The 12,428-nt window shown below is 36.4% G+C and overlaps 1 protein-coding gene across 1 annotated transcript in view; it reads left to right on the plus strand.

The window, feature by feature from the left end:
- LOC127789872 (protein SHOOT GRAVITROPISM 6-like) overlaps positions 1-12,428 on the plus strand; it is an 85,326-nt gene that overhangs the window by 49,433 nt on the left and 23,465 nt on the right. The window contains 11 exon segments of the mRNA XM_052318926.1: positions 1,286-1,378; positions 1,903-1,980; positions 2,220-2,287; positions 2,363-2,462; positions 2,552-2,728; positions 3,061-3,150; positions 3,327-3,392; positions 3,760-3,855; positions 3,958-4,032; positions 6,155-6,214; positions 6,883-6,972. Coding sequence (XP_052174886.1) covers positions 1,286-1,378; positions 1,903-1,980; positions 2,220-2,287; positions 2,363-2,462; positions 2,552-2,728; positions 3,061-3,150; positions 3,327-3,392; positions 3,760-3,855; positions 3,958-4,032; positions 6,155-6,214; positions 6,883-6,972 — 993 coding nt within the window.

Below are 12,428 nucleotides of genomic sequence, written 5' to 3' on the forward strand. Positions count from 1 at the left end.
GTTTTGCTTACTATGTTTAGATGTTAATGGAATTTGATACCGACATTGCTGCCAATAATGTATATAAGGAAGGCTATATTAGGCCTCTATTGAGGTGTGGATGAATTTTCTAGGTGCCCTCCAACTTGAAGGCCCTAGTTCCACTCCCCATACATGAACTCCCTTCATTCATTGGATACTCATTTTTAGTATCTGTATAAGAAAACCAAATCACTCAACAATGTTGTTATGAATGCAGAAGGCTAATTCATCATTATTGCATTCCTCAGTTGTTCTTGCTCTCTTTTCCTCCATTTTCTTGCGTGCCGTTACATATTATTATGTCTGGATCTCAAACTTTTGTTTCATGGTGACCTGGAAGCATAGATATGGATATGGGACATGATGCCGAAATGACACTTCTCGTAACACTAGTACACAAATTGATGAAAAAAAGTCAATGAATAAACTTTATATTATATGTATACATGAGCATGCTTCTGTTTATTTTATATACCTGTTTATTGGATTTTGTGCAACTGTTGTTTGATCCGTAATGAACTCCCCTCAAATATAGTTTCTGTACATGGGTAATACCACTTTGGTAACTCTTGTTAGGAATATATTTTCTTCAGAAAAAGTATTTTGTTATTAATGCACATATCTGGTGACTTAAATGTAGCAAGATCAATTTCCTTGCCAAAGTTTCACATCTCAAGAGGGAACAACCACAGCATTGGTTAATTAATGATTGAAAGAAAATGAACATACCTCTTCATTACAAGAGGGAAATGGGAAAAAAAATGAAAGAAAAATTTGCTTCATGCAGTAGTAAATACCTCTTTCATTTTCAGGGTGCTTATGCATTCCTCCCCGAATTTTGATTGAAGGGTGAAAGGGCATAGCACATCTTTTTTATTACATAGTTATTGTTTTATTTCTCATTTCCTTTCTAATGTTTGTATCACTGAGTGGGAGATTTTAAATTCATTTTATTGGTTAATTGACCACTAATCTTGTGATTTCATAATGAGTCTGGCTGTCTGTGTGCTTGTTGAACAAGTAACTGAAATCTCTTATTCTAGGAAATGTTATTAGCATAGTTACTTTTCCTTGTCTGTTCATGTTTAGGTGCTAATACCCTTGTCCAGCTGTCTGCGTTCTTGGTGACCAATTACTGAATTCTCTTATTCTAGGAAATGTTGTTAGCGTAGTTACTTTTCCTTGTCTGTTCATGTTTAGGTTCTAATACCCTTTTTGGATCAGGTTACATTTTGTGACAGCCATTCTATGCTTTATATTGCAGGACCTCACAGTTATTTGTTCAACGCTTCTTCCTGTGGTTTGCATTAATAATGACAGTAAAGAACGTTCTTCAGTTTTCTCAGTGGGATTGAAGGTTTTATTATGTGATAGCTATTCACACACTTGATGTTATTTTCATTTTGTTTCTTCTTTTAAGCTTGATAATGTTGATTTTATGCACATGTTGAAAATCAATATGCTATTCCTCATGACACTTTCTTAATTTTGTTTTATTCTAATCTTAAGGACCATTTTGAATTCTTGTTTTGCCCTTTTGACAGCTGAATATAATGTGCCTGCAGGTGCACGCATGCTTTTGTATGTTTGATTTTTTTCAAAAACAATGATCATGTGATATTTGCTTAATTTATTTTCTTCTGAATTTTATTTGGGGACAATCCCAGATTCTTGATGTTGCAAGGTTCTTTCCTGCAGGGATGAACAATATTTGTAGATTATTCATATTATTAACAACTTAATGAAAAAAATTATCGTTGTCTTTTAGTACGGTTTAAACATGTTGGGATCCTGGCTTTATGTTTGAGGGCCAGGTGCTTCATGTATTTTGGCATTCTTTTCCCCTTTTTTGATTTCTTAATTGCTCTATTTATGTGGCAGACCTATAATGAAGTTCAACGATGCTTTTTGACGGTTGGGCTGGTATACCCTGAAGATTTGTTTGTGTTCCTTTTGAATGTGAGTACTATTTTGAACCTACATAACTATGGAGTTAATTGCATAGTTGTGTATAATGTCATTGGACTGCTTGCTACCATTTCCGTCTTCCACTCATGCATGAAAAAAAAGAGAGAAAAGGGGCGCAATTTCACGTAGTGTATTGTTAGATTTCCTGTTTTATAATAAGATAAGTGTTCAAGGATATTTTAAACCTTTACCTCTTCCATTTCATGAACTTCAGTATGTGTCACAACCAGAAATGCAGGTTGAAGGAAGAACCTTTGACTTTTGGTGCACTTTGTGTCTTAAAGCATCTGTTGCCAAGGTTTATTTCCTTTCTGTAGTTTGTTGTTTCTGTTCCCATCTTTCCTATATAAACTGATTTTTTTTCCATGTGGAGGTTGCCTGAAGCTTGGCATAGCAAAAGAACTTCACTTGTTGAAGCTGTGAAGCTGTTACTAGATGAGCAAAGTTTGGGTGTTCGTAAAGCGCTTTCAGAGGTACTTTAAGAACTGGTAGCCATAGCTCTTGCTGTGGCAATAATAGAAAACTGTTTTGGACTTACGGTAACTTGTTGCTTTTATGGTAGTTGATTGTTGTTATGGCTTCACACTGTTACTTGGTCGGTCCATCTGGGGAGTTGTTCATTGAATACCTTGTACGCTATTGTGCTATATATGATAAGGACAGAAATGACCTTGAGAGCTCAAAGGATGGTTTTAAGTCAAGTGGCACAAATTATGCTTTCCCGCATAGGAGATATGAGGTTAGCATCTTGCTTCAGAATTATGCATCTTCAACTGGCTACTCATTTTTCATAATTTTTATATTGTCAGAAATTATTGTCTTTCAGAAAGAAAAACTTAACAGTAAAAAAACATACTTTCAAACTCAAAGTGATCTTAATGATTTTTGGAATTTACTACTTTGGTCATTTTAGAGTGTTATGAATCAGTGTACTAGTGCATCATCACATAGAGAGCACCAACCAAGGTCCTTTAGTTCTGTAGAGTAATAGCATTCATGTGCGGGTGCACACAGTTCTATTTGAAGCAGTGTTGTTATTGAGTACTCACTATTGCTTAATATTCTTTTCAGCTGAAGATTGGGGCTCTTTGTCCAATAGAGTTACGCTCCATCTGTGAGAAAGGTCTTCTTCTAGTAACCATTACCATTCCTGAAATGGAGGTACTCTAGAATTTGATCAATAATCATTCAAAGAACTGTTCTTTAACATATCTGCGCTGGTATATTATCATTTCTTGCTGATATAGCTTGGCTTTCTGACTGGTTTCTTGTTTCTGAAGTTGGTAATCTGCATATCCAATTATGAATAACATCCATCCCTATGTTTGATTTTCCAGCATATCCTCTGGCCCTTTTTATTGAAGATGGTCATACCAGGATCTTACACCGGTGCAATAGCCACGGTAGGACTTCTCATAAATCATTATTAAGTATCTTCTTGAGGAAATTGATTTTGGACCTCTTCCCCCATTTTTTTTTGTTCTTTTCTTGGTGCATTTCTCTGTTGTGAGTCACCATGTACATTTCCTGTGTTCTTTTGTTGGTGTTAGCTGGCCCACAGTGGGATAAAGACTTGTATGTTGTGTTCTCTTGTTGGTGTTGGGCCTTGCTGCATTATGTGGGGATAAAGGCTTGTATGTAGTTGTTCTCTTGTTGGTGTTGGGCCTTGCTGCATTCGTAATTTTTACTTGCATATTGTTCGGTGTGTTGGAATAAGCTCTCATTGAAACCATTTTCCTGGAAAGTGAGGACAAGCTGCTGCTTTTACAGGTTTGCAGATGCATCACAGAATTGTGCAGACATAGAACTTGTGGTAATTCAATGCTTGCTGAGTGTAAGGCTCGAGCTGATATTCCAAACCCAGAGGTAGAACCTCTGCTTCTGTACTTGATATATTAAATACTTCATTTTTATTATCAGACATATGAATGTCAACACCAATTGCTACGTTTTGTGCATATATTTCAGGAGCTTTTTGCCCGCTTGGTGGTACTGCTGCATGATCCTCTTGCCAGGGAACAACAGGCAACTCAGATTTTGAATGTGAGCATGTCTTATCCTTGACTAGTGAAGAGTAATTCTGTGTCACATTGATATATCAACATCAATATATCAACACAAAGCTGAAATCTTGGTCTTATTACAACTAAATTTGGCTTGTTTCACTGATTGATGTTTTGAATCAATCTCATTCCCAGTTCTTTTTTTTTTCTTTTGTTTGGTAAGTAACAAAATAGATAGAGATAGAAATTGCAAAAAAAGGGGGGCAAACCTGTGCAAAAGAAAACATAATAGCATACTCACAAGGAGAGTTTATAAACCAAAAAAAGAAAAGAGGAAAGTGGAAAGTGGTAGAGATTGTCCCTTAACCACGGAAATTGGGAAAGGGAAATGGTTTCCTTAAGATGAAATATCTTAGGCTCACAGCCTCGAGCTCTCAAATTCTTCTCATAAAAGGAATAGTCTTCCAAACATGTCTTTTGCCTTTGTCTCAGACAAGCCCTGTCCTGGCCCAATCCCACATCATGAACTTATTTTGGAGGTTTTGGGTATATTACTTGGTCCCATGAATTCAGGAGTTATGTTTTAGCTAGTACTTCTGAGTGAAGACCCATGGCCTTACAAATGGTATTGGATATGGAGCAGACCCGTTAAGATATGAGATTTCTAGCCACTTTTTTTTTTTTTTTTGGGGGGGGGGGGGGGGGGGTATCCTTGGTATATTACATGGTCCCATGACGTGGGAGTCACTTTTAGCTGGCACCTTTAGGTGAGGACATGCGGTGTTACAAGCCCTACTCCATGAACCCAGAAAATCAATCATAGAAACTGGCATTACTGGCTGCAAATGAGGAAAGGAAAAGAAAAGGTTCCAAATATCTGAAGGCATTGAACAAAGAAGAGGCAAATAATCAACAAACTCCCATATTTCTAAAACCAAAATTTACCAGTGAACCACAACTTGATCTTGCTTCTTCATACTGTTACAGGTAATAGTTCAACTATGGGATCATTGTATCTTCCAACTCTAATTAAGTTGCCTTGATAAAGAGCCACTTTTGATTTTCCACAACCAAGGATTTGAAATTTAGGAGGGGGAGGGGCAAAGGGATAAACCAGAGCATTATATGCTGCTGGCATCACTGCTGCCTTTACAGCAAATTGGTAAAGGTGTTTGCACAATCTTGAAAATGGGAGAGTAGTGATACAGATTTGATTTGTATTTGTTATCAATCAGAGTATATGTGGGTGGTGAATACGTTGTAATTTATACACCAGTCATTTTATGGCTATGTAAACAAAAAGAGAAAAGGTAAAAGTCAAGACTTAGCCAAACACATGTCAAGCCTTAAAATCCCACTAACTAGGGTTGGCTACATGAATTCTAGCTTGCCAATCATTTGTTTTAGTCACGGATTGGTTTCTCAACATCAATTATGTGTTGGAACATGCCCGTATCAATTATTTTTATTCATCTCCATTACATGAAACTTCTCTATATGAAGGTGGTGTTGGAACTTTATCTCATCATTCCTTCCTAGAGGTTCAGGAATAGCATTTAGTGTAAAATTTTTCCCACATTGTTCTGTTGCATTGATTTGTATTGTCAATGTGACTTTTAGAAATCAATTGATAATTATGAATATCATGCCACCAACCCTAACTTGGTTAGAATAAGGTGCAATTGATGATGATGATTATGTTCTACAAGGACCTTATAACTCATATCATGCCTAAGAGTCTTCCACCAAATTTTTTTGGTCTTCCTTGACCCTTTTTGCTAAAGAATTGTTCCATTCATAGGAGTGTCTTTATTGTTTTTTTTTTTTTCCTTTTCATATGATCAAACCATAAGTGTTTTGCGCATCGTATCTTCAATAGCTACTTTGACCTTATTGCGAATAATCTCGTAATAATTTTATCTTTTCAAGTATGGACACACATATATCTTAACATCCTCATCTTCATTACACCCAAAAAAAAAAAAAAAACTCAAATGCTTCTTGCATAAAATGATTCTGGTCAGAACTAATCCAGTTACTGGCTGGTCACATTGTGGATCATTGTAGACCAAAATACATCATCTGAATTTATTTTCTAGGGCTCCATCTGTGAGTCACAGAATTGGTGAGCCATCGGATTCAATTTTCATTTTTACTTACAGGTTCTATGCTATCTGGCACATCTCTTCCCAAAAAATATCAACCTGTTTTGGCAAGATGAGGTATGGAATTATGTACTTAAAGCTAGTTTGTAGTATTTTTATTTTTGGTTTTACTTTTTCCCTGGAGCAAACCTAACTTGTTATATTATTTTTGTTATTTGACCTTCATGATTGTGAGTGAAATGTCTAGCATGCTTGACATTATAGGTACAAATGTTTAATACATTCTGTATTTTTTTGACAAGCATATTTTTTTAATTATGTGAATGTCAAAGTTACTTATTAAACAATCATTAGTGAAGTTTTAACATTTTAGATATGACCATTGGTTTCAACTGAAAAATAAGGGTAGAACAGAAGACAGATGGAAGGACAATTGATCACATTAAGGAGATAACATGTTCAAATTTGATAGACATGTAGCTCTTGCTGTTCATATGGCTACTAAATTTTTGTTGAAATAAGGACAAATACGTGAACCTGTTCAGGAATGAGGAATTGGGTCTATCAACAGACTCCTTCAATTACTATGCTGCTTCTCATTCTTTCCCTTAGTGAAGAAATAACATCATTTTGTTTATGGAATTTCAGAGTTTTGTGTCATTATCATGACAATTCCGATGTTTGGAAATGACACAAACTAATTACAGAGAATGCTTCTAGTCTGAAAACAAAGATCATTTGAAACAGGTCATCTCTAACTTTTTTTCTTGTCTCGTAAGCTCTAGATTCCAAAAATGAAAGCCTATGTGAGTGACCCAGAAGACCTAAAGCTGGATCCTTCATATCAAGAAACTTGGGATGACATGATAATGAATGTAAGTTAATTATTCTTTTAGATTATTTTCCATGTTTGTTTGTCTCAGTATTGCTTCTGATCTGTGTGAAAAAAACCTGCAATTGGAATCAGTTAATGATGTTCATATGGGGAAGAAGGTGAAAAATGGACTTGAGATATTTCTTTTTTTTTTTGTGCCATTTGTCTTGCAAATTCATTACAACAACAACAACATATCCAGCCTTTATATCCCACTATGTGGAGTCGGCTACATGAATTCTAAACTTCCATGTATTTCTGTCTTTTGTCATATCTTCATTTAGATCCATACACTTCATATCAAACTTTAATGTCTCTCCCAAAGTCTTCTTGGGTTTGCCTCTACCTCTTTTTTTGACTAATTGTTCCATTTCATCAACTCTCATCACAGGAGCGTCTCTTGGTCTCCTTCTCACATGACCAAACCATCTTAGTCTAGTCTCTCTCATCTTCTCCTCGATTGGCACTACTCCTACCTTATTACGAATAACTTCATTTCTAATTTTATCATTTCGTGTATGGCCGCACATCCATCTTAACATCATCATCTCCGCTACACTCGTCTTTTGTTCATGCTGGTATTTGACTGCCCAACATTCTAAGCCATATAGCAAGACTGGTCTTATAGTTGTCCTATAAAATTTTTCTTTTAGTTTTAATGGAATTTTACCATCACATAACACCCTCGATGCATTTCTCCATTTTAGTCAACCTGCCTTAATTCTATGTGCGACATCCTCGTGAATTTCTCCATCTTTTTGAATCACTGATCCCAAATATCGAAAATGGTCTTTTCTTTGTAAAATTTGGTTTTCCAATTTTATTATAACATCATCTACTCTTGCATTTTTATAAATTTACATTTCATATATTCTGTTTTCTTTTTACTTAATTTAAATCTCTTAGATTCTAAATTGTTTCTCCACAACTCAAGCTTAGTGTTCACTCTTCTTTTGTTTCATCCACCAACACTATGTCGTCTGCAAATAGCATACACCATGGCACCTCTGTCTGAATATCTTTAGTGAGTTCATGCATTACTAGAGCAAATAAGTATGGGCTTAGTGCAGAATCTTGATGCAGTCCTATTGTAGTTGTAAATGGTTCAGTATCCCCTCCGCATGTTATGACCCTTGTCTCTACACCGTGATACATGTCCTTAAGGGCTTGTATATAGGCTATTCTGACTCCTTTATTCTCTAAAACCCTTCATAATACTTCTCTAGGGACCCTATCATAGGCCTTTTCTAGATCTATAAACACCATATGTAGGTCCTTCTGATGATCCCGATACCTTTCCATTAGGCGCCTCAGTAAATATATAGCTTCTATTGTTAACCTACCAGGCATGAAACCAAACTGATTTTCCGAGACCTTTGTTTCTTTTCTGAGCCTCTGCTCTATTACTCTCTCCCAAAGTTTCATGGTATGGCTCATTAACTTAATTCCTCTGTAATTTTCACAGTTTTGAACATCTCTTTGTTCTTGTATATAGGAACCAAAGTACTCTTCTTCCACTCATCTGGCATCTTTTTTGATTTAAGGATGACGTTAAATAGTTGCGTTAGCCAGGAGATGCCCTCTTCTCCCATGCATTTTCATGCTTCTATTGGTATATTATCTGGTCCCACTGTCTTATGATTTTTCATCTTTTTTAATGTTTGCCTTATTTCATTTGAACTTATGCGTCGATAAAATGTATAGCTCACATTCCCTTCGGAGTTACTAAGATGTCCCAACCTTGTTAAAGAAAATATAACCTAAGCTGCTTTAGTTTTCTGTTATTCAGTTATGTTATATATTTTGCTTTCAGTTGTAGCAGCTGTTATTTTAAACTTGCGCTTTCTGTTTTGCGCCTTTAGTTAGCTTTCTTTATTATGCTTGTAGTCTAGACTTGGCTGAGTATAAAATCAGCTTAGTCTTGTTTCTGTATTCATTCGATTAACTAATCAGAATTCCAGAGCATTCTTTCTCTCATCTTGTTTTCATTCTACTCTCTGCCCTAGCTCAATCTTTACATGGTATCAGAGCCGACGACTAAGGTCAATGGCATTCAATTCGGATCACAGTTCTTCCTCTTTTGTTCCTCCTCGATCTCTTTCAGCCTTGTCTTCAGCCTCGCAATCTGATTTTTCAGTGATGGCAAAAGCGTTTAACTATATACCTATCAAACTCGATCCGAACAACTACATTTTCTGGAAGGCGCAGATTTCTGCTACAATTCGAGCGTTTGATCTGCAATCATTCCTCAACAAATCTCCTCCTCCATCCAAGTATATCACAGATCCGAACGCAAATGAAGATGCAGCACCTACATAAAGAAGTCTTGGCACAGGTGATTCACTATGAATCATCTGCTGAGGTATGGATGGCACTTGAAAATTTATACTCCCGCCAAACAATTGCCAAGTCTTTTCAATTGAAACAGCAACTTCGATCCTTTAAGAAGGATTCTTTGTCTATAAATGACTATATTCTTAAGATCAAAACTATAGGTCACTCTCTTGCAGCTATTGGAGAACCTCTAAGTGACAAAGATTTGCTTCTTGCAATTCTCAATGGACTGGATTATGATTATGAGACAGTAGTAAGTCTTATTACCTACCAAATAGATGATATAGATCTTGAGAAAGTTCAATATTTGCTATTGATGCATGAACAAAGATTAAACTCTAAGAATTTGGCACAAGCGTCAACTGTAAATGTTGAGTCAGTTATACCATCTGCTATGCAAGTAAATATGGCTGCTTACACTCAAAAGAACTCTGGAAATTCTGTTAATAATAGAGGAGGTTTCGGTCAAAACAGAGGAAGTTTTGTAAATCGAGGAGGTAGAGGCAGAGGTAGACAAGGAAAAAGAATTTACTGCCAGCTTTGTGGCAAGCTAGGGCACTTTGTTGATAAATGTTATCATCGGTTTGATAGAAATTTTCAAAGAAGTTCTCCTATGTTGAATTCAAATTTTGGACAGAATTCAAATTTTGGACGGCCACCTATGGTTTCCCAACAACCAGATTCAAGAGCCTTTGTAGCTTCCCTTAGTGATTCTAACGAGGCTTACATGAGTGATCTAGGTTTTACACAAGGAACTTATTATAATCATTTTTCTCAACCTATTGATTATAATACACCTTTGTCTCAGCCTTCTTTTCAAGATCCAGCTTGGTTTGTTGACTCAGGAGCCACTAATCACATAACCTCAAACCTTAATAATCTCTCACTCCATGCTCCTTACAATGGGAATGACAAAGTCTCAGTTGGTAATGGTAAGCAACTTCCAATTTCTAACATTGGTCTTGGACATTTGTTCACACAAACTGCACCTATTTCCAACATTTCTTTGTCAAATGTTTTACATGTTCCTTCCATGAAAAAGAATCTCATTAGTGTATCTCAACTTACAAGAGATCATGATCTTGTAGCAGAATTTAACTCTAGTTCTTGTTTGATTAAGGACAAGAATACCGGGGAGGTGCTACTCAAAGGATGTCTTAAGGATGGCTTATATCAACTGAGTTCAGCAACTAATTCTGCTGCTCCTAATTCTGCTGCTCCTTGTGCTTCAGCCCAGCCTTGTGTTTCAGCTCAAACTATTAAGTCTAACTCTACTTCTAGCAATACATCTTCTTCTGATTGTAATGTTTTTCACTCAAATAAATGTAAGGGGCAGCTTCCACTCTGTTCTGGACTGTCACCTAATGTTCAGCTAGCACAAACTAAGCGAATGTATAATCAATGGCATGCAAAGCTAGGTCATCCATCGTTCAATGTACTTCGTTTTGTTCTTAATAAAATCAGATTGCCTTGTTCTTATTCGAATGTTTCCTTTTGTGATTCATGTAAAATTGACAAACTTAATCAACTTCCCTTTGCTGATTGTCCTATTACAACAAAGAAACCTCTTGAATTAGTTTACTCAGATTTGTGGGGCCCCTCTCCTACTTTGTCCATTGAAGGACATCGATACTATATCATTTTTGTTGATGCCTATACCAGATATACTTGGCTATATCCTTTGAAACTTAAATCAGATGCCTTGTCCACCTTTGTAACCTTTCACAAACTTGCTGAAGTTCAGTTTCACACAAAATTATAGGCCTTACAAACAGACAATGGAGGAGAGTTTAAGGCATTTTTACCCTATCTTCATAGCTGTGGTATTCAACCAAGATTTACTTGTCCTTATACTCATCAGCAAAATGGTGTTGCTGAAAGGAAACGTAGGCATATCACTGAAATGGGACTTACTTTGCTGTCTCATGCTAACATGCCATTAAAATTTTGGGTTGATGCCTTCCAAACAGCTGTTCATATTATTAATTTGCTTCCTTCATTATCTCTTCAGTTTAAAATTCCTTTTGAACTTCTTTACCACAAGCAACCAAATTATATGATGTTGCAACCGTTTGGATGTGCTTGTTTTCCTTTTCTACGTTCGTATAATAAGCACAAATTTGCTTTTCACTCAACCAAATGCATATTCATTGGGTATAGTCATATACATTCTGGTTATAAATGCTTACATCCATCTGGTCGAGTTTATATATCTCGTCATGTGCAATTTAATTCAGATGAGTTTCCCTTTCAGAGCTTATTTTCTTCCCTTTCTACATCTCAGTCTACTTCAACTGGTTTTTCTACTCGTTTCTTTGAGTCTCTTCCAGTCTCTGCTCCATTTGAAGTAGTACCTCCGGTATCCTCTTCCATGCCAAGCAATGCGACTTCTTCTCCATCTCAGAATTCTATTACTTTGCCTCCTACTCCATTAGTTCCTCAGCCTTCTTCCAAACCTGTAGCACGTAATCCTAAATATCCTACTGAACCCCTTCCTTCTGTTCATCCTATGCTTACCCAGTCCAAGACCAACAGCTCCAACTTACTTCTCCTCATGTTCTAACTAGTTCTGTAGTACCTAGTTCTGTCAATGAAGCCTTTTTAGACTCATAATGGGTTAAAGCTACGAAGGATGAGTTTATTGCTTTACAGCGCAATCAAACTTGGGACTTAGTTCCATTTTCTAAGGATATGAACATTATTGGCTGCAAGTGGGTGTATCGAATAAAGTATAATCCTGATGGAACTATTCTTAAATACAAAGCTAGGTTGGTTGCCAAGGGTTTTCTTCAAACACCGGGGGTTGATTATGCTGAAACCTTTAGTCCGGTTGTCAAAGCACCAACTATTAGAGTTTTGTTTACTTTGGCTGTTACTTTTGGATGGGATATTCAGCAAGTAGACATTAATAATGCATTTTTGAATGGAGACTTGACTGAAAATGTTTACATGTCTCAACCTGAAGGATTTATTGATTCCCGGTGTCCTTCTTATGTTTGTAAGCTCCGAAAATCTCTCTATGGTCTTAAACAGGCACCTCGGGCATGGTACACTAAGTTGAGAGAAGCTTTACAATCATGGGGATTTAAACGAGCTGTTTCAGATGCCTCATTATTCATTAAA

This window comes from Diospyros lotus, chromosome 14, assembly GCF_014633365.1.
Source record: "Diospyros lotus cultivar Yz01 chromosome 14, ASM1463336v1, whole genome shotgun sequence".
NCBI lineage: Eukaryota > Viridiplantae > Streptophyta > Magnoliopsida > Ericales > Ebenaceae > Diospyros > Diospyros lotus.